The following is a 22,408-nucleotide window of genomic DNA, read 5'->3' as shown; positions in this document are numbered from 1 at the left end:
TATATTTTTCATAAATACATTGTTTAAATAATACATTGACACCGGACGCCCACAGAGAAAGCCTCCACAAGATGTACAGTTATTTTAAAAATAATAATTCTACCCTCACTTTTTCTTTCGCTGTTAAAGGGCTATACGCCTCACACAGACAGTTCAGTATTACTCACTGCTTCAATGCAGAGCTGCTTTTACCCACATCTGTATCATAATGGGTAAGGGATGATAATATGATTATCGATAATAATTTCTCAACGCAATAAATTAATCGATGCAAAAACACGATCGACAACATCACAATAATCAATTATTGTTTCAACACTAAACACTACCAGCGCTATTACAGGAGCTACTTCACTGTGAAATTCATATTGTATGAATCTCTCTACATTTCAGCTTGACTCTTCTGATGCTCTTCTACTCTGCTGCTTCTTTAACCTTTTGAGAAAGAAATAAATGCATCATTAAACAGTGAGCAAAAACACAACCACAGATTTCCTGTTGAGCCAGTAATGGAACACCTGAGACATGCTAGAACAACACAGGACACACTGCTTGATGCATATTCCTATTCATATATAGTTAATCATAGGAATGAAAAATATAAGCCTACATTTTGGATGTCAGCATAGCTGACGTATCATGTCCTGTTTTACAGTGCCGGCAAACTCCATGCTCATGCTCCCAAGTCCAGTCAGCTTTGATTAGACAGTGTAAAGAGTTCCCCAAATGATCAATGTCCAGTATGTGATTTAGCAGGTCTGTTTTAGGGGGTTGTGCACACCAGAGGTTTGTGCAGAGATCTGTGGAGTGGCCTCATTAACACATTATCTTGCGGGACTTTGCAAACTGTACACAGCATTTACACAACGCCTCGTATCCTATACTATATGCCCCAGACATTTGTTAAATAACTGCTGTCACTATAACAAACTGAACATTATTGTTGGCTTGATAATTGACATTGTCTGCTAGACCTATCCGCCTTGCATTCACAAAACACTGTACATGACTCATGAATGTGTTTGTTACAAGTTTTGTATCATTAAGAGTCTTATTTTACTTCAAGAAACAACAGGACAGATTTCAATTTCAATAAATCAGAGTCATTATATGTTGGTAAAGTATAAAACATACATTGTTGTTTATAAATTATATTTCATTTGCAGTACTACCTTTGCTAATGATTTGAACTGTGTTACTGTTCCAGAGTTCACTCTTTATGCCAGCTTTGTTTGCTATTGTGTGGCAGCCAAGTCCTTTTGTGTCACTACCTGACAGCAACGACTATCCAGTCAGGCCTGGACCCTGTTCATAGTGTGCACCCTGAGGCACACCTCTGTTAGGTTACAGGTCACTTTATATAGTGTGCAGCACTACACTCAAGAATAGACTTCAGAGATGTAAACTGTGTTTCTGGTACTCCTTTGAGGAATAAGTAATTGTTTAGATATCTCATATCATAAAACATGGTGGGGTAGTGAGACTGTAGCCCAGAAACGGACATCCCTACCACTGTGATTTCATCTATTACTTACCTTTCCCATATCACGGCTCTTAGTCCTGAGCTTGTTGACCTGGGATTCAGCGATATCAGCGCGCTCCTCACTCTCCTCAAGCTCGTGCTGCACCTTCCTGAATCTAGACAGGTGGGTGTTAACTTGTTCCTCCTGAAAGGCAAATACAATGAACAGGAACGTTTGGTGCCTATCAAATACATCAAGGGATTGCATTCAAATGAAAAGTAATGTGTTACTGTCAGTTCCTGTGACTGTGCATATCCACACAGACACTTTTAAATGTCAGTTTGTTTGCATCACCAAAGCCACGGATCATGTTTTCAGTTTATAACACATTCTCAGGAGTGTACCCGAGCAATTGGAAACATAACCCAATGAGAACAATATGCACTAGCCAGTGGAAATGAACACTGAGTGGATCCATTTGAATTCAGTTTCTGAAATTGAAATGAACCAGACGGTAAAGCTGCCATTTTAAATGTTGAATATGTCTTGACATGCAAATAAATAAAGCACCAAGAAAAAGGAATCACACCTATTTTTAAAAAAAAACCTTCAAGTTAAATTATCATCAAACCAATCAGCCCTCTTTAAAACAGTTGGAAAGGGTTTCATGAACTGCTAACTTGGTTTAGTGTGAAGATTTCTACTCTTTTCTACTCTGGTCTGCCTATATGGCTTGACTGTAGGGCTTGTATCAGTGCAAATATCCACATAAAGTATAGTATTATACCTTTATAAAATGCTAAAGGTCTGAAGATTATTAATAAAACAATAATTTCACTCTATGATGAAGTACACTCTACGACGACCCAGTTTGAATTAAAAAAAAGTTAAAAAAAGAAAAAAGAAATAAAAATCACTTATCTTTTATGCTAATTTAAAAAAAAAAAAACACACTTTGTATGCAATTACATCATCGGTTTAATTAGATCAAAATTCTAAGGGTATGTCTGCAAAGAGGTTAAGGGTAGTAATTCAAGAAAACAACAATGTTCTAAAATAAAGGGATATATCAAAACCAGAAAAGTGTCACTTACAGCTTCCTCAGCCTGTCTCTTGTAAGCCTTCACTTTCAGCTGCAGCTTATCAACCAGATCCTGGAGTCTGGCCACATTCTTCCTGTCTTCTTCAGCCTGCAGTAAATAAAGTAAATTATTATTATTATTATTATTATTATTATTATTATTATTATAAGGAATAATGTACTCCCAACTATGCATTATTTGAGCTTCTAATTTTTTGTTTTAACTGATGATAAACAGTAAAACACCCCGAAATGAAAACAATGATATTGGTTTATATCCAATAAACACTGGAAACACACTGGACATAAGAACATAAGAACATAAGAAAGTTTACAAACGAGAGGAGGCCATTCGGCCCATCTTGCTCATTTGGTTGACATGATGACTCAATTCACGCTGACTTGAGCCCTTTCCCCTATGAAAAAAATAAATACAATACCTACACCAGTGCAGTTGGGCAATGTCCTTATGACTTGTATTTCACATTTATTCATTCTGAATAGTTTAACACTAGAACCGCCAGGTTTTCAACTAGCCTAGAACCACCATGTGGGTCACTTTGACCCATATATTGTTAAACTGCTTTGTTATGAAAATGAAAGACATACTATCAGATACATCTTTAAAGCTTTATTCATGAACATCATATCTAACATTTGCACCACAGAACCACCATATTTAAATGGAAACTTAAACATAAAAAGGCTTTATTTTTAAAATGAGCGCATATACAGCACAATTACAAACAGTGAAAAAATATAATAAAATGTACATTTCAAAAGAAATGGGTGTGTACATAGACCCGTGTACAGGTGTAAAAGGGTACATGTACACACAAAACTATAAAACCGAAGTCATTGTTTCTAATACTACATAAAAATAAAATATAACACTACTTCCGGTATGAGGGCTGCATTGTACTCTATGGAGGAACGTACGCGTCTGCCAGCTGACTGTGCCTGCATCCAGGAGCTGTGTTGTAAACACAGACGCAGTTCCATTGAACACTATTGTGTAAACTGGAACATACAAGCCTGCAAAATTGAAATGTTTTTTTTTCTAAAAGTAATATATAAAAAAGAATATATAAAATACGTTCATATTAGGCACATAAGTTGTTATCCTACCTGTCATTTCAGTTTTCTGTATGCATCTGAATGCAGCTTGCCAGATTCCAATCAAAATGACTACTTTAAAAGTTATATATTTCCTTTTGATATATTCCCAGTTGCATTTGTGGAACAAAACAGAGGACTGTTATCTCCCAGGTACATTGAAAAATAAGCAACTGGGCTTTCACTGAGTTGGTGTCTTGACAAATCCACAATCATAGCAATCTCTGTCTTGTAGTCAGTCTACAAACAAAGGCTTGAAAAAAAAGTGTGCTTTTTGTGGATGAGGCATGTCTTGTTTGCTGAATTTACAAAAATAGAAAATCTTATGTTATATTAAAAAACAGACATGTATTGTAATGCATGGGTCACACTGACACGCGTGGCGGTTCTAGGTAGTACTGTTTATAACTTTATCATTTGTGCGATTCTGGCTATCAAACTGTGTCAGGATATTTAATTGATATATTTCGGAAATGTCAAAAACAGACATAGACATACGATTTACAAATGGAAGAGTAATTAACATTTTAAATGCAAAATGGGTCACAATGACCCGCATGGCGGTTCTAGTGTTAAAACCCACCCAACTACCAAGTGGCAGCAAATCCCTACATTTTATTGGAGGATTGTAACATACGAGATTTACAATGAAATGTTCTTCCTTACGAGATTTAAATATATATTACAGTACATATAGTATTTACATGATCTTGGAATTTAAAACAGAACTGCAAATTGTGGCGAAATGCAAAACAATGCCTAAACACATAAAAAAAAAAACAGAAGAATACGTTCATGCCCAAAAAAATAAATAAGGTACAATTGAGTGTGCAAGTACTGTCTGGACATGATACATATTGTGACAGAAAAAGAAAAACCATAGTAACTGAAAAAAAGGGACAAATGGGAAAGCCTCCGCCACATTCAAAATGAATTGAAATTATTCAAAACTGAAAAACAGATGCCCTAATTATGAGGCTGCAATTCTGGTGACATATATAATAAATAAATAATAAAAGAGAACTAGCTCAAGTGATTTATCAATGTCGCCAGAAACCTGAGACCTTGACTTTTTTGCAGGATGGAGTTGGATGGTTTCTGCAATACTTAAGAGCCTCTGCTATCAGAGGGCCATCAGTCTAAATCAACTAACATCCCACCGAGGGCATGTGGCTGAGGTGATCTGTTAGTAAAATTCTGTTGTTTATTATTTTTTTTAAGAGTGCTTGCAATATTCTGCTTTTCCACAAATTCCTTCTGTCTTCTGCAGATACAACTTAAAATCACACGCCACTGTTGTTTGTTTTGGATTGACAGTGTTTGTTTGTGTTCATGTACTGGTGGTAAAGTTTGTTTTTACAATAATTGAGGGTCTCAGTTTTATCTTAAATCTTATTATACACAGGCTGCGTGCCCCCCCCCCCCATGCAAAAGAGTGTAAAACACTGACGTGTGTAGGAATCTTATCATTCACCATGTATGATAATGATAATAATAATAATAATAATAATAATAATAATAATAATAATAATAATAATAATAATAATAATAATGCACAATACATTATGAATGCTGAGACTTCATTAAAACTTTCAGAAACTGGTGTATTACCTGGTAGGTGAGCTCCTTGGCTCTTCTTTCATATTTCCTGACTCCTTTAACTGACTCAGCACTACGTCTTTGCTCAGCTTCAAGCTCATTTTCCAGCTCGCGCACCTGGAAATTATTGCAAATATTAAACCCAGTTCAGTACCTTGTACAAGGGAATTATTAGTCTGTATGTTCAGCTCACCCTGGCCTCCAGTTTCTGGAGCTGTTTCTTTCCACCCTTCATGGCCAGCTGCTCAGCCTCATCCAGACGGTGGGTCAGGTCCTTCACTGTCTGTTCCATGTTCTTCTTCATCCTCTCCAGGTGAGAGCTGGTGTCCTGTTCCTTCTTGAGCTCCTCTGCCATCATGGCAGCCTGATAAGTGAAGAAAGTAGATGAATGGAAGGGAGTGGTTTAGAACTGTTGCAGCAGAAGGAGTGGGGGGGTTGTAAGGGATTCAGCCACTGGAGCTAAACTCAGTAGCTTGATGGAGGAGCTCTGACCCTGAACACTAAATCAGAAATGTATACCTTACACTGGTGTGTTGAATAGCTTGGTCACAATTGGTGAGGCAGACAGACATACAGACAGACACTGTAACTCACATCAGTAATAGATTTCTTGGCTTTTTCTTCTGCATTTCTTGCTTCCTGGATGGCATCCTCTACCTCACCTTGCAGCTGGGAAATGTCATTCTCAAGCTTCTTCTTGGTGTTGATAAGACTGGTATTCTGTCAAGGGAAAGGTTTTAAGTTGATGAAAACTGATCAATATAAAAAAGAACACGAATTTAGAAACTAGGTAGGAAACAAAATCTTCCAACCTGGGAGTGCAGCAGCTGCACACGCTCGCTGGCGTCAAGGAGCTCCTGTTCAGCCACTTTGCGGCCTCTCTCTGTCTGTTCCAGGGCAGCCCTCATCTCTTCAATTTCAGCCTGCATCAGGGTGTTCCTGCGTTCCACCATGGCGAGCTGTTCCTTCATGTCTTCCTGTCCTCGGATAGCATCGTCAAGGTGCAGTTGGGCATCCTGAACAAAACACAGAAATCAATAAAATCATTAGGAACATTTTTAAGACAATGGAAGTGTGCTTCAATAGCTGCAATGACAGAAACAGTCCGCACCTTGAGTTGTCCTTGGACGTTCCTCAGTTGTTTCTGAGCTTCAGCTGCTTGGCGGTTGGCGTGACTGAGCTGAATTTCCATTTCATTCAGATCTCCCTCCATCTTCTTCTTCACTCTCAGGGCATCGTTGCGGCTCCTAATTTCAGAGTCGAGAGTGCTCTGCATGGAGTCCACCACTCTCTGACTGTTTCTCTTCAGCTGTTCCAGCTCCTCGTCTTTCTCGGCGATCTTTCTGTCAACCTCAGACTTCACCTGGTTCAGCTCAAGCTGGACGCGAAGAATCTTTGACTCCTCATGCTCCAACGAGGCCTATAAAAAAAAATGCATTGTAAAAGTTGTTATAAACATGCCTGTGTTTACATTACTCCAGTTGAAGGAAATGCATTGGTTCAGCTACCCTAGCTTTTGTTATACCTGAATCATTTATATTGTTTTGCAATATCATACCTAAAAACATGACAGCATACTGAAGTCATCACCAATTATACCAAGTGAACCATAGTTAATTTAAAATAATTGTACTTACACGAGGCTGCTCCTATACTAATTTGATGCACGGATATATTTAAATATGTGATAATAGTAAGGATATGATTGAAAATTACAATAACAAGCTACCTTTTCCTGATGGTGATTTTTTTTTTTTTTTATCTTGCACAGCTTTGTAAAATATTTATTGCTGCAGTTGCTAGCTGATCATGAAATGTGTTCTGGTAGTGTTTTATTATGGGATGCTTGCTTTGGGAGCACTTTAATATGAATATATGAATATATGTGGCAAGACTAGCAAATAATTGATTTGTCGTGTAAACATGACCTTTCTGTAACCCTAACTGAAGAGCTAGAGCTGTGGAAAATGGGATATGTATTTCTTCATCGAGTTTAATCAGAGGTTACATCTTGCCTAGGACTACAACCCCACAATGCAATGCAGGTATGACACATTACTGAGGAAAAGATGAAATCAAAATTATTTCATATCAAATGGATAAAGGAAGATAAAACAAATGACTTGGAAAATATAAACAGTTTTGATCATGACAGGTTCTATATTAAACCACACTGACTGTTATTGATTCATACTCAATAAATGTAAACAAGGGCAACCGAGAGACTGCATTGCTTTGTGTTGAGTAATTCATAGGATATATTCCATTTAATTAATTAAGAGACACCTTTTAAATGTTCAATTGTTATGATTATTCAATGGACGCTATCTCAGTTATTCAACAGTCATACAGCCCATTCCTATACTTGTGTGTGTGTGTGTGTGTGTTAAACTCAATACTCTTGCCTTAGTATGGAGATAATGAAGATGTGAAGGTGTGTGATTTTTAAAGAATTACCTCTGCCTCCTCCAGGGCGGTTTGGATTTCTGACTTTTCCGTTTCAATCTGCTTCTTTGCCTTCTCCAGCTCATGAATAACCTTCCCACCCTCACCAATCTGTTCAGTCAGATCAGAGATCTCCTCTACAAGATGGAGAAGATGAAGAATGCTGTTAATATTAGAGTCCATGATTTAACTGGGTGGTTTGAATATATAATATCAGATTGACTGCAGGTTCTGAGCACATCAGAGTGCTTTAAAACACGCGTGGACTGTAATGCTGTTGGATCCTACAGCCATGAATAACACATTACTGTTTTTAGTACAGGACACAAACTAATTAGCCAAGTAACAAATTGGCTAGAGAATGGTAAATAGTATTCAGTTGTCAAAACTTGTTGTCTGCACTGTTTGCTCTCAAACTCAGGACTCATGTGGTTTATATGTAATTGCATGCTGTAAAGGGAGACGCATGCTTTGCTTGTATGAAATGTCACGCTATAACCCAAATTCAGTTAAGAGTTAGGAGTGTATTCTGCATTTCATAGAGTGCAATATGTATCAAACACAAGCAAGTCCTATTGAATTCAAAAGGATATTTATCTAATTGACTTGAAGGTCATTGTGTTGAGGGTCACTGTGTTGACATGATAAGAACTTGGATTATTCTCAAGCTGCTGTAATGAAACTGCCCTGAAGTTTAAAAAAATAGTATAGCCTTAAGGTTAGTTTCTTGCATGTTCTGTAATTCACAATATCACAGATTTTACTTAAAAAAGCAGCAGTTAATATAATTGTCTCTACATGTTGTCTCATCATCCGAGATCCTCACACAATTAATACCACACAAGATACCAGGCTTCCTGAAAGTGTGAGGTTAATCTAAAAATTAATCTAAAAAAGAACGGTGTCACATTCAAAAGTGACAATTTTTTTACAGTCATTATACAACAAATATAGGTATAGGTGGTGCATCAGTAAAGCAAACCTTTGCTGTATCTTTTGGTAAGTGCTTAAAAATATTTACATTATTCTTTCAGAAATGGGGATTTTCACAGGGAAGTACGTATTAGACAGCATGCGATACATTTCCCTGGAATCCTATAACTTGTCATGACCACGCGAGAGTGTTGAAGTCGAGACTCACGCTGTAAGTTCTTGTTCTCCCGTTTAAGGGTTTCGAGGTGATCCAAAGATTCTTCATAGGAGTTCTTCATTTTGAAAAGCTCAGTGCCGAGAGAGCGAGCCTCTTTCAGTGCAGCCTCCAGCTCTGCCTGGCCTTCTTCAAATTTCTGCTTCCAGTCAGCTAGAACCTGAATGAATATATGTGTCATAAATATACATCAATAGTTTTCTATTGATATTCCTAGTAGCTGATTGATCTCAGAACTTTGTCAAGTTGGGTCTTAAAGGATCCAAGTGATTCTGCCTCAACAACATGACTAGATAGTCCATGCCATACCCTCACCACTCTCTGTCTGAAGAAATGTCTCCTTCTCTTTGTTGTAGAAATTTCATTATATATATATAATATAATTTTGTAATATCTGTGTGTGTGTGTGTGTGTGTGTGTGTGTGTGTGTGTGTGTGTGTGTGTGTGTATATATATTAGAAAAACTATTTCTTCATACATGTTATTTTCTACAACAGAAAATTGAGAAGATGGGTGGAGAGTTTGTGCCAGGAATGCAATAGGGGCATCTTTATGAAGCAAAGCAGTGTGTTTGGGCTGCTTTGATTGTATTGCCTATACAGAACAGATAGTGCCAAGTTTGCAAAAATAAAGGAAGACATGATGTCACTACAAGGGCGTGTGTTGAAAGTTATAAAACTGCATTGAATGTATTTCTCAGAGCTCAGCTGATCAGTTGAAATTAATATTTCTAATAATAATAAACATATTTGACTTGATTAATTTTGTTTATCAGTTTTATTGTTCCCTACACTGTTCTGAGTCTATTTCTGCTTCTTTTCCAACACCGCTGGTCCTGGTTACTGTACCATGCTTGAAGTATTGGTTTGGGTTAGCTATTTCAACTCCAGTAGACTAATTCAGCTGTGGGAATTTTACTTATGTGTGAGAACAATCAATCCTCCAGCTGTCATTATGTATTTGTGGAAAACAGATGGTCAACAGCAGATAATATATTCTCCCTATATTGTTGCCTTTGTAATAAAGATCTTTTAGGTACCTTGTCAAAGTTTCTCTGCTTCTTGTCGAGAGCAGAGGCTTGTGCATTTGCTCTTTCTACATCAACCATGAGATCTTCAACTTCACCCTGGAGTCTCAGTTTTGTTTTTTCCAGAGAGGCACACTTTGAGTTCACAGCCTCAATGTGCTCCTCAGCATCTTGAAGGCGCTGTGCTAGCTTTTTCCTGTGAAAAGTTTTCAAGTAAGAAAGGGTTAAAGAATGAAAGAATTGAAAAGAAATATAAAGCTGTAAGTTAACTATGATTATTTACTTTGCTTCTTCAAGCTCCTCAGTGCGCTGGATAGCATCAGTTTCGTATTTTGATCTCCACTGAGCCACCTCACTGTTAGCCTTGGACATTGCACGCTGCAGCTCAGCCTTGGCTTCCTGCTCCTCCTCAAATTGTTCACGAAGCAGGTCACAGTCATGGCGGGCAGACTGCACACCATGAGCCAGGGCAGTCTTGGCCTTTAAAGAACGATGGGAATGTTACAAATATCAATGTAAAAACAATACAAGGCACAAGCATTGAATATAAAGAGGAAGGTGGCATGTATTACTTTTGTTTCTTCCTCTATTTGCCTCTTGAGCTCCTCAATTTGCTGAACAAAAGCCTGCTTTCCTCTTGTGAGCTGAGAAATTAAAGATTCTTTCTCTTCCAGTTGGCGAGCGAATTCACCTGAAGCGAAAATATTCATAGCGATTTAAAAACAGTCCTTCCTTTACAACATGTAGACTAACATCATGAAGCAACTGCAGTAAAAGCATACCATTCTCTGTCAGGAGACGGGCTCTTTGAGTACTGATGTCATTGATCTGACGGATATTCTCATCGTTCTTCGTCTTAATTTCACTATATTGGTCCTCCAGAGAACGACACATCTTTTCCAGGTTTGCCTTTAATTACAAGTTGAAAAACATTAGTGTACAAGAACGTAATTCTTTATTGTATATTGAGAGGACAAACTTGTGCTGTTTACCTTGGACTTGGCTACAGATTCCATGTTGCTGGAGAGATCATCAAGTTCCATTTTATATTCACTCTTTTCCTTCTCGAGCTTCTGTTTCACACGCTGGAGGTTGTCGATCTGTTCTCCCAGTTCAGCCACGCTGTCGGCTTGCTTTTTGCGAAGAGCAGCGGCAGTAGCTTCATGCTGCAGAGTGGACTCCTCTAGATCACGCCTGAGCTTCTGAAACTCAGCTTCACGTTTCTTGTTCATTTCAATCTGAGCTGAAGTTGCACCGCCGGCTTCCTCAAGCCTTTCACTGATCTCTTCAAGTTCCCTGGAAAGATCAGCTCTTTGCTTTTCAATCTTTGCCCGAGACGCTCGTTCGGCCTCGATTTCTTCTTCAAGTTCTTCAATGCGGGCCTAGAAAATGTAAAATTGAACAGTTGAAATTAAACATTTATAATCATTTCTCATCTGTGAACTGAAAGATTTTGATTTCCACACAATACCTGAAGCTCCTTAATCTTCTTTTGAAGTTGAACACCCAAAGCTTGTTCATCTTCAATTTTGCTCAGCAGTTGACTTGTTTCAAAGTCCTTCCTGAAAAGTTAAAAAAATAAATAAATATATATATATATATATATATATATATATATATATATATATATATATATATATATATATATATATATATAGTTTTTTTTTTAAATAGCCAAAATTTCTTTAAGATGTACATTTCACACAATACAATCTTACTTTTTTATCTTCTCATCTGATTGCTGCTTGTCATTCTCCAGATCCATTATGGATTCCTGGGCTAGTTTCAGATCTCCCTCAAGCTTTCTCTTGGCTCTCTCAAGGTCCATACGGAGTTTCTTTTCTTGCTCCAATGAACCTTCAAGCTAAATGAAAGAAATAGCTATATTATATTAATATATTTCATTAAGTTAAACCCCATTGAGAGTCTGCATCGTAGGCTTCACTCACATCGTCCACTTGTTGTTCCAGCTTAGACTTTGCTTTGGTCAGAGTGTTGACTTTGTCCTCCTCTGCTTGCAGGTCATCAAGGGTCTGTTGGTGTGCCTCTTGGAGGGCTTTCTTTTCCTTGGTTAATTTTGCAATGCTTTCATCCTGAGTAGCCATTTCTTCAGTAAGGTTTTTAACCTACATAAAAGGTTTAGAAGCAAAACAAATTCATGTAATTTTCTGATCAGTTTTTTAAAATAAATGAGTGTATGTCATTTGCTAAAATCCTCACCTTATTTTCTGTGGCATGCTTCTCCTTCTCCACTTTGGCCAATGTAAGCTCCAGGTCATCAATGTCCTTCTTGAGCTCACTGCACTCGTCTTCCAGTTTCCTCTTCTTGGCAGTCAGCTCAGCATTCATTTCCTCCTCGTCTTCCAGTCTCTCAGTAATCTCTTTAACTTTAGCCTCAAGCTGGATTTTGCTTTTGATAAGCCCCTCACATCTTTCTTCAGCATCAGAGCGAACTTCAGCTTCCTGTTAAGACATTGTGAAAGTATTGTTATCAACAAATGTAGATATGAATGTATAATGTATTTAGTTTAGCACATTTGCACGATTTTGATGATACTTGAAAGGATTAGTAACAGGGAATTTATTTGTGGTGCTTTCATCCCTAGCAATCTCCTGAGATACCACAGTTAAAATGAGCCCTTCCCCACTTTCAAAAATGAATCTTCAGTTCCGTATTTTAAATACTGAGCCACTGCAAGGCATTGATAATGGGATCTTGCTGATGCAAACATTGCCACCCATTTAATAGTAGGCAACTGTAACATAAGACACTGTAATACCCTTCTTTTTTTGTCTCAACAACTGAACTGTGCTTTCTACTATGACCTTGACTTGACCCAGAAAACACTTGAGGTGAAATGACCCAGGAAGTGCAAACAGATCACCTGAGAATAAGGCTTAGAAACTGAGAGCTTCCAGTTTCATGTTTTAAATAGAAAATACCTGTGTGCTATAACGTGTTTTTCTCAAACTGCACATTTGCGGCCTGTGTTGCTAATGTAAGTGCTTGAATTCCTTTAAGAGAAGGTGTATAAAATAGTTAATAAAGTTCAGTTACCCTGACTTCACTTAACTGAGTAACTCTTGCTTTATTCAATACTGTACGATGGGGCCCTTTGTGCCTTAATACTACGTATGGTTCTCCACACTCTTCAAATATCTGACTTCTGTCCATCAGTTGTACTTATTTAGTCCATAAGAAGACACTTTTAAATCTAGTGCATCAATCATTCCTCTAGGCTGTGACTAAATGAAACATTGAAAGTAACATCATATAAGTGGACTAAAAAGCCATAGTACAAAACAGACTCGTACAGACTGGACTTGAAGCAGCAGGTCATTCTTTTCCTGCATCACAGAATTCATTTTCTCCTCAAGCTCCTTTCGTTTTGCTTCTGCTTTGGTCAGATTTTCTTTGCACTTTTCGAATTCTTCTTTCATGTTGGCCATTTCCTTTTCAGATTCGGCGCTCTTCAGCAGCGGCTTGATCTTGAAGTAGAGCTTCATCCATGGCCAGTGTTTCACATTCATGAATGAGCGAATGTTGTATTGGATGGTGAAAATGGACTCCCTATAATACAAGAACAAGGTAATAACTTCAGTTCTAGACGACTTCTAGAATTATTTTACATAAGTGCAAATGCTGACTAAATATTACATGCAATATGAATAATACAATGCATCATATGACTACTACATAAGCTGGGCTGATTTTTGACTCTATTAAGAACAAGGGGTGCTGTATTCATGGTATATATTAATACCTGTTAAGCCCTGCTGCAGTCATATTACGTAGTTGCATTGATCTGGGGGTTTACTTATTTATTTAATTTTATTATTATCTCTTGAAGTGGTGTGGGATTCAGTACTGTTCTAAATGTTTAAGAATTTGAATTTGAATCAATAACTCAAATATATCAAGCAGTTCAAATGTTTTTGCAATTCTTCTGAGGCTACAGTATTTCTTCATTCACCTCCTTTCCATCATCTTTTGGAATTCCTTTCTCATCAGAAACCCACGACATTGAGCCTGAGTTCTAGTGACGAGTGCGGCCAATTTTTCATCTCGCATCTCCTCAAGTACACCCAGCAAACCAGCTTTAAAGAACACCTGTATTCAAGAGAGTCACAGTAAAATATGGTTTTGTCTTAGCATGGCGCAACATTCAATTAAGAGAAGGGAGTTCACTTAATCATATAATAAGCAAAGAGTCTCTATCTTGAAAATGATTGAATTTCATAAGTGTAATGCGGTTTACAATGATGTTTAAATTAATTAACAAGGAGAAGTTCCAGTGAAGACGCAGCCAAGCCTGCAAAGTAGAGTTTATTTTGTTTAACCCTTTTATTTTGGTCCTTGTTCCTGTGTTTTTGTTTGTTTCATTAATAAATGTGTGAATCCGCGATCCCGAGTCTGAGTCTCAAGGGTGTGCTCAAAGCTCTGATGCACACTTTTATTAATGAAACAAACAAAACCAAATAAACACAAGAATGAGAATGAAAATAAAAGGTTTAAACAAAACAAATCCCTCCTTTCCAAGCCGGGCAGCATCTTCACTTGAACGTCCCCTTTTAAACTCCTCCTGTTCAGGCTGGGCAGTCACCTTCACTGAGCCCTCGTGCAAACATAGGATTGGGAATCCCTTTTGTACCATGTGGCAAGGATGGAATTAAGTTTATTCTTGCCAAACTTAAAAACAATATACACAATCATTAATTACAGACACAAACACACTATATACATGTGCAGGGCTTCAGCCCTGTCACACTATACAATAACATTTTCAAGGTGATGCTAAATGTAAAGACATATTACTTATACTAACCTTGGTGTGGCCAAATTTATACTCCTCGTGATTCACATCAATTGATCCCAGAAGCTTCTCCGATGCTTTCTTGTTGTCCATGAACTGACCCTCAGGGATAACACTTGCATTTAATACTTTGTATCTGTGTCAAAAATAGAACATACATGTGATCATACACTTTTAATAGCTGTGCAGAGAAATGTAAAAGAAAGGAAAAACATTATTGAGAGGTAAACTCAGTGGTGTTGATACCTTTGCTTGAAGTCACCATACAAGATTCTGCTTGGGAATCCCTTTCTGCAAATTCTGATACCTTCTAGCACACCATTGCATCTCAGCTGGTGGATAACCAAGAAGTTTTCCATTAAACCTGAAATTACAATTAGAAGTGTGTCGCAAACTTATTTTAAAATCATGATACCTGTCACAAACATACATGATCATATTATAATTACCTGGAGTCTTTGACTCGTTGGGAATTATGCAACGCACAAAGTGTGGATGGGTGCTTCTTAAGTTGGTCATCAGTTTGTTCAAGTTCTCCTGTGGAGTGACAGATATATGATACATTTAGCATTTCTAATTTACAGACTAGTACAGACTTTAAATGGTGGGAGGAACATAAATAAAGTGACCAGACTGCAGTAGAGAAATCAAAAACACATACCCTGAAAAGAGCTGACACCGTCTGGAAGGAGCCACCCTTCTTTTTCTTTCCACCCCCCTTTCCAGCAGCTTCCTCTTTAAATACAAATAATAATCTTCAGACTGATCAAATACAAATTAGTCCAAAACAATCTTTAATACTCCAAATTAGCAATCTGCCAGTATCTGTTTCTATTTCTAGGGGGTGCTTGGACTAAACAAGTGTCTAACTGTAAAGAGGGGTAATGATGTTTTTCTAAGATGCGTTGAAACAAATTTAGTTATTCAGAAAAACCATAATTAGTTTTTTTGTAACATTCAGTCAAAAAGGAAAACCACTCAAAGCCATAAACAGCAATGAATATACAGTATAATAAGTGAAAGTGATCCAGCAATGAAATTAGTCGCACATGATGTGATTTCAAACATGAATGAATGTATGGCATTTTTCCAGTACCTGCAGCTGGAAAAGCGGCATAAAGGTGGGCCAGGAGTTTCATGGATGATTTCTGGTACAGCCCCACTACAGTGTCGTTCAGGGGGTCCTTGTTCTTGTCCAGCCAGCCGGTGATGTTGTAGTCCACGGTGCCCGCATAGTGCACCAGGGAGAAGTGGGCCTCAGGTTTTCCTTTGACTGGTTTAGGTTTCTGGAAGGCGTTGTTCTTGCCAAGGTGCTGGTCGTACAGCTTGTTCTTGAAAGAAGTGTCTGAGGCCTTGGGGAACATGCACTCCTCTTCAAGGATGGAGAATATTCCCATAGGCTAGTGAAAATTAAGATTCAAGCATTAGAAAGAGAATAGCAAGAGACCAAGCATGGTGCAAAGATTATTATGTTTTTACACACCTTTTCAATAAGCTCAATGCAAGCAGCCAAGTCCATGCCGAAGTCAATGAACTCCCAAACGATTCCTTCCTTCTTGTACTCTTCTTGTTCCAGTACAAACATGGTGTGATTGAAGAACTGTTGCAGTTTTTCATTGGTGAAGTTGATGCACAGCTGCTCCAAGCTGTTGAACTAAATACATGTATAAAATATATAAATATCATCAATAACAATAATAAAACATGTGACAGGTATTAAAATATATATAAACAGATGATCAATTAAACTTACATCAAAGATCTCAAATCCTGCAATATCCAGGACTCCAATGTAGAATTGTCTTGTCTGCTTTGTAGCCAGCATCTCATTGATACGGATAACCATCCACAAGAACAGTTTCTCATAGACAGATTTAGACAAAGCGCCAACAGCGTTATTGACCTAATAAAAGATACAAGATTAATTGTTAAATGAGAATAATATGAAGTTGAATTGTGTGCAATGTGCATGGAGGTCTAGAGCAAACACATTACCTGGGGGACAGTCTGCCCCTTGGTCACATACTCATTCCCCACTTTCACTCTCGGGTAGCACAAGGCTTTCAGCAAGTCAGCTGAGTTCAGTCCCATCAGATAGCTGACTTTATCAGCCACTGAAACCAAACACAAGCTGTTATATTTTCTGTACTTTATGGCTTAGATGATAAATTAATTTTATCTTTAAAAATGTATATGTTATTGTCTTGAAATGTATAAAACATTGTCGTACCCAAATATTCTACATGGATAAAGTAGAAATAAGCAGAGCTTTCTTTAATATTGTGATCACAACTTAAGAAGTAATTCTATTGAATATAATGTTAATGACACCATAATGCATATTCAGTTTATTGCAATATGAAAATTTAAATAGCTATGAAAATAATAGCAAATGCTTTTAAGTATGATTTAAAGCACACATATTGCCTGTGCTTGTAAATCAAAGTTACCTTCAGTGCCGTCTGGCTCAGCCTGCTCCTCACGTTGCTTCTGCTTGAACTTCATGTTACCGTAGTGCATCACCGCACCAGTTAGCTTGTAGATGCCCATTTTCTCTTCATTGGTGAACCCAAGAATGTCAATGGCAGACTGGATAATAAAAACAACATTAGGCACATATAAAAGGTAATGAAATCATTAAACAAAGCTAATCAATGAAACTTACATCTGTGGCATCCAACTCCTCCTTGTCGTCAATGCTGGCGACGGTGATCTGCCCTTGACTGATCATAGGGTAATCGTAGGGGTTGGTGGTAATGAGAAGCATGTCTGGAAGGAAGGACAGCAACAAACAATTATTTCGAGACAGACAGATCAATCAGCCAGTTAACAGAGTGATTTAGTTTCACCTACCAATAAGTTCTGGTTTGTGGTTGGTCATGATCTGATAGAAGATATGGTAGCTCCTTTCTTCTTTCAGCTGAAATGTTACTCTGGATTTTTCCAGCAAGTCTGTGATGAATAAGTACAGTCAGCATTTTAAATGTCTAAAAATAAGACACAAATGTAAAGATATATTACAGCAGAAAAAAAATAAACGTACAGGTCTCAATATCAGCGGAAGCCAGTTTTCCTGTTGCTCCGAAGTGAATTCTGATAAATTTACCCTGAATGAAAATAAAAAGAAACCACGTCAGTATGCTAATGCACTGTTAATGGCTCCAGAAAGTCCAAACATGCAGTAATGTAACGGAAACAAAAGCATTGTCACTTACAAAGCGAGACGAGTTGTCATTCCTCACAGTTTTGGCATTACCAAAAGCCTCCAGCAGAGGGTTAGCTGAAATGATTTGATCCTCCAGGGTTCCCTATATAAGACACAATCCTAGGGTTAGTTAATGGAACTGGGACCCGTTGAATGTTCCGTACTATTTGATGTCATTGACAGAAGTTTCCAACCTGGACTTTTCCAGGAGCTGGCTCTTTCTTCTTCTCACCACCAGCCACTGCGATTGTCGCAAAGTACTGGATGACACGCTTGGTGTTCACAGTCTTTCCTGCACCAGATTCTCCACTGAATGCAAGAGAAAAACATATTATGCTGATATTTCTGGAGAGCTTTATGTTTTAATAATGCTTGTAATTATACCCCATACTTACGTGATCAGGACTGACTGGTTTTCACGATCTGTAAAGGTAATTATTTTAAGAATTTGATTAAAGATGGTATCAGAATTATTATTTAGTTTAACTGAAGATAATGAGTAACAGATCCAATGTTGGGTCTCAGTAAGTCAATGTCTATATTGTAATTTCTTTCCCCTGTCATGATATTACCATTTACAAAAACAATGCTTTTCATAACATTTCATTTATGATATACGAGATCCATTACTTCACCAAAAGGCATGAGATATAGAAACAGATGGAATGAATTTAATGTATTTACTCCAGATAAAATCGGTTTGATTTTGAAATACTTACCAGTAAGCATGAACTGAAAGGCATTGTCAGAGACAGAGAAGATGTGTGGGGGAGCCTCCATACGCTTCTTGCCTCTGTATGCATTAACACAAGACTGGTCGTACACTGGAAGCCACTTGTATGGGTTCACAGTAACGCAAAACAGCCCAGAGTAAGTCTGCAATTGTACAATGGAATATTAAATACAGTTCATTCAATAGTCTTTTGATTGTATTTATTTATTTAGTTTGAACTCTCTTACGTAGATCATCCATGCGGCATAACGCTCTTTGAGGTTATACAGCACAGTTGGTTCACTGAGGTGGGTCATCATGGCCATGTCCTCAATTTTATCATACTTGGGAGGGTTCATAGGGTAGACGTCATCTTCCTTAGCAGTGACAGTCTGAAATGCAAAAAAAGGACAAACTTAAATTCTGAGAAACAAAAACCTGTGTTTTTGAAAGGCAAGGGTTTGATACATCATACTTAGTTACAACACAATTGGTTTAACCGCCTGTGTAAGTTTATATCCATTTATATGTGTTTCATGTCAAGATATTATAATTGCTGGTACTCAGAATGTTGGGCTATATCCATACTAATATGCAATCTGCATATATTTTTTTAAACATTGTGATCAACAAAATGACACACCTCTTTCTCTAATTGCCTGCTTAATTTCTTACACCTGTGCTAAATATGTGTAGGCGATTCGGGGCTGCATTTAAGGCAGTCTGAGTCTTGTTGGGAGAGATCAAGACTGAATGTTGATGTGCTGTGAGCAGTGAGCAGTGAGCAGTGAGCAGTGAGCTGTGAGTAACAGACTCAAAATTGTAACAAATGAGAAGGTAATGAACTGAAACCACCGCGAAAGGCTCAAATAAAGCTAAACTGCATGCAACTAGAGCGAAAGGCTCACTTATTCATAGACTATGCCAAACCAAGAATAAAGATCGCTGTATTACTTTGATGAGCTTAACCGCAACTTGAGGACTGATTGATTGCCGTGCTGCTGTCTGTGATACCTGGAGCTGAGGAACGTCTGAGTTAGAGAGGCAGAGTCATAAAAGGACGTCAGAGAGCAGGATTGGAGTGTGCTTTCGGTTAAGGAAGACTTTGTGATCGAGACTTTCGGGGGGGGGGGTTTGAGCTTCCAACCCAAGGGAAATTTTTAAGTGCTTTGAACCTATATTTGACTTGATTGTATTGCGGGTTGAATTTTGTACTGCGAGGGGAGTTGCTTAGTTAATTACTGTAATTACTGATAATTTTAACTATATAACTATTGTAATTTGCACTATACAAAAACTATAACTATATTCCACATTATCCTATACTGGTTCAATAGGCCTGACAACTATTGGCTACATGTTTGAAGATTCACTTGTTTTTATATTGAGTGTTTGATTTGATATTGGGTTGATTTGAAGATTCACATAATTGTTTGCTGTGTGCATTTTTAGATTAAGTTAAGTGATTTGCTTTACTGTTTGCTATGTGCACTCGTAGATAATTTTATGCATTTGTGTCATTAAATGTAGCTAATTGATTTCTATGCAGCCTTATTGAGCCTGATTAGGTAACATGGCCTAATTGTTAATAGTGATTACTGTTGATTTTGTTCTCATACAGATATTTGTATATAATGATTTTAATCGTTTTCGCTTGTGAATAAATAAGGGGTTATTTTTATATTGGTCCTATTTCATGGTGCTTCTTTTTATGTATACAACTTCCAGAAATCCGTTATCTCTGGACTTTACCGGTAATCAAAGGTGGAGGAAGCCACTGTTCGTAAATCCAGGCAGTACACTGCCCTTCCTAGGAAAGGGTTTTTATTACAGTACAGTTAGAAAATATAAGGAAAGTGCATTTTACTGAAGTAATGGGAAAGAGCAGGCTACCCTGTTTCATGCAATGCAGTAGTAAATAACAGAAATGTAAGCCATAAAAGATGCTGTTTTTACTCTAGTGTGACTTACTTGTCCTTCCAAAGTTTTTACAGTGACTTTGCCACCTTCTTTACTCTGGATAACACCTTTCAAGTACATCTCTTTGGCATCTGCTACGTAGCACGCAGTTTTTGCATCAAAGGGTTTGCTTTGAGCCTCGATTCTTTCCCTCTCAGGTTTCCGGAGGTAGATGGCCGCCGCCCCGTATATCTCCATCTCTGCGTCCGTACTCATGATGACGGTTTACTGTGGGAATACACAATGAAGACAGTTAGCTGAACATGTTGGTCATTATTCTATTATATCTGGACTGCAGTAATGCACAGTAATGTAAAACTCAGTGATCAGTGGCAAGCTGGTGTAACGAGTTCATTCAATTGTTTCAGTTTAAACCATGTGGTTCCATTCTTGGTGTAACACTGATACTCTCCTGCCAAGGCCAATAGATCTGATCTCAAACATGAAAAATTTTACCCAAACCAATCAGTGCAGTACAGAAACCAAGACCAGAGGACAGGGTTGTAAATTAGAGTTGGAGATTGACAAAAGACAAAGGGAATGAGTCACACAGAGAGTGGTGTGTGTATGAAAAGGGCTACTTAGTCACTTGGATCCTTAAAGACCCAACTTGACTAAGTTCCGTGATCTGCTACTAGGATTCCAATGAGGCTAGATAGGCCAAATGGCCTCCACTCGTTTCTATATTTTATTATATTCTAGCGCTCAAAAATAACAACACTATTCAGCAAAATATAGCACTTTGCAGAAGAAAAAGAGATGTTTCTGTACCAGTCACTAAATACAAAATTAATTATTGCCTTTAACATGTGGATTTTGCCATGGGAGTACAAGTAAGTACTTGCAAATGGGTACATAACTGGTTAAAACATAGGAAGCAAAGAGTAGCTTTAAGAGGTGAAATGATTATTATTATTTGAAAAAGAGGTGGGTGGGGCAAAGACTTGTGAATCATTATATTAACCCTTAAAGGTTCACATTGCAATACTAAGAAAATGATTCTAATGGTATGCAGCAAAGTACATATGAATCACAAACATATTTCACTATGTTTTTAATATATGTTCATTTTTAGAAAGTTATTCATTTTATCCCCTAGTGCACACTGCCCTTTTAAGATATTAAAACTCCAAATTCTGTACATGTATTATTTAATTATGTTTTATTTTTGCTTTTATAACTCCAAAACAGCCTATTTATGTTTAAAATAACAATTTTCTGAAGAGAAATGTCAACTTTCATTTCTGTGTGAATGTACATATTCTTCATTATAGTCACAAATTTGATTATACTTCCGTTTTACTGTCCGGAAGCCAACTGGGCATTTTCAATCAGTCCTAATCAATAGATAAGATGCAGAAGCTTGAGATTATGCATGGATACTAAAGGGAATATGTCTTGTGGGATGCGATGCCCAGTTTGTATTTTAAAAAGCTATATGACACATTGAGTGTACTAAAGGAGTCTTTATTAAGCCCAACTGAACACAATGACAAAAATGTTTAGTTACGCGAGACAAAAAAACGTATGCTTGAGTTACACAATACTTGATCATAAAGGAGATCCTTAACGTTACATTAACTCCAAATAAACTACAGCAATAAAAAAAGGGGGACATTTGATTCTTAAGTAAGGTTAATCGCTCTTTTTCATTGACCAGAACACCTTATCCCTAACGCTACATCTATTCTCCTGCCAGTATTTAGAAAACAATTAACACATGCTTACACCAAACCAATAGACGTGAAACAATACAGAGGTGCTTGATATCAACACAGTAAATATTAATTAAAGTAAACATTCTCTAACTAAAAGTGCGAGATCGAAACATATTTTACAA

The 22,408-nt window shown here is 37.5% G+C and overlaps 1 protein-coding gene across 2 annotated transcripts; it reads right to left on the bottom strand.

The window, feature by feature from the left end:
* Window positions 1–223: 223 nt before the first annotated feature.
* Window positions 224–20,796, bottom strand: LOC121305913 (myosin heavy chain, fast skeletal muscle). Of its 2 annotated transcripts, XM_041237569.1 has the most exons (39): window positions 20,581–20,796; window positions 18,858–19,001; window positions 18,617–18,773; window positions 18,293–18,320; window positions 18,092–18,206; window positions 17,908–18,000; window positions 17,736–17,799; window positions 17,546–17,644; window positions 17,358–17,461; window positions 17,143–17,281; window positions 16,688–16,806; window positions 16,446–16,595; window positions 16,176–16,346; window positions 15,789–16,092; window positions 15,354–15,427; window positions 15,142–15,229; window positions 14,939–15,056; window positions 14,705–14,828; window positions 13,853–13,989; window positions 13,194–13,449; window positions 12,099–12,341; window positions 11,828–12,004; window positions 11,597–11,742; window positions 11,350–11,440; window positions 10,871–11,260; window positions 10,661–10,787; window positions 10,451–10,569; window positions 10,162–10,358; window positions 9,891–10,074; window positions 8,846–9,011; window positions 7,717–7,841; window positions 6,371–6,679; window positions 6,072–6,275; window positions 5,854–5,979; window positions 5,453–5,623; window positions 5,272–5,376; window positions 2,558–2,653; window positions 1,536–1,667; window positions 224–435 (listed from the first exon to the last, which is right to left on the bottom strand). In XM_041237569.1, exons 1-39 carry the CDS (start codon window positions 20,782–20,784, stop codon window positions 415–417), a joined length of 5,817 nt encoding a protein of 1,938 aa, XP_041093503.1. In that variant the 5' UTR covers window positions 20,785–20,796; the 3' UTR covers window positions 224–414. The 2 variants fall into 2 exon arrangements, with proteins under 2 accessions (XP_041093503.1, XP_041093502.1); XM_041237568.1 differs by lacking the exon at window positions 20,581–20,796 and having other exon boundaries at window positions 225–435; window positions 18,858–19,019.
* Window positions 20,797–22,408: the final 1,612 nt, after the last annotated feature.

The sequence above is a fragment of the Polyodon spathula genome, chromosome 45, assembly GCF_017654505.1.
Source record: "Polyodon spathula isolate WHYD16114869_AA chromosome 45, ASM1765450v1, whole genome shotgun sequence".
NCBI classification, from domain to species: Eukaryota; Metazoa; Chordata; class Actinopteri; order Acipenseriformes; family Polyodontidae; genus Polyodon; species Polyodon spathula.
This window is presented reverse-complemented; position numbering and strand designations above follow the sequence as displayed.

Excerpts from the sequence above, each read along its gene's own strand:
- LOC121305913 (XM_041237569.1), bottom strand. The coding sequence starts at position 20,784 with ATGAGTACGGACGCAGAGATGGAGATATACGGGGCGGCGGCCATCTAC. Across the intron at positions 18,001-18,091 it reads CAGCTCCTGGAAAAGTCCAG|GGAACCCTGGAGGATCAAAT; the intron begins GTTGGAAACTTC and ends TGTCTTATATAG. Across the intron at positions 10,570-10,660 it reads CCGTCTCCTGACAGAGAATG|GTGAATTCGCTCGCCAACTG; the intron begins GTATGCTTTTAC and ends TTTTCGCTTCAG.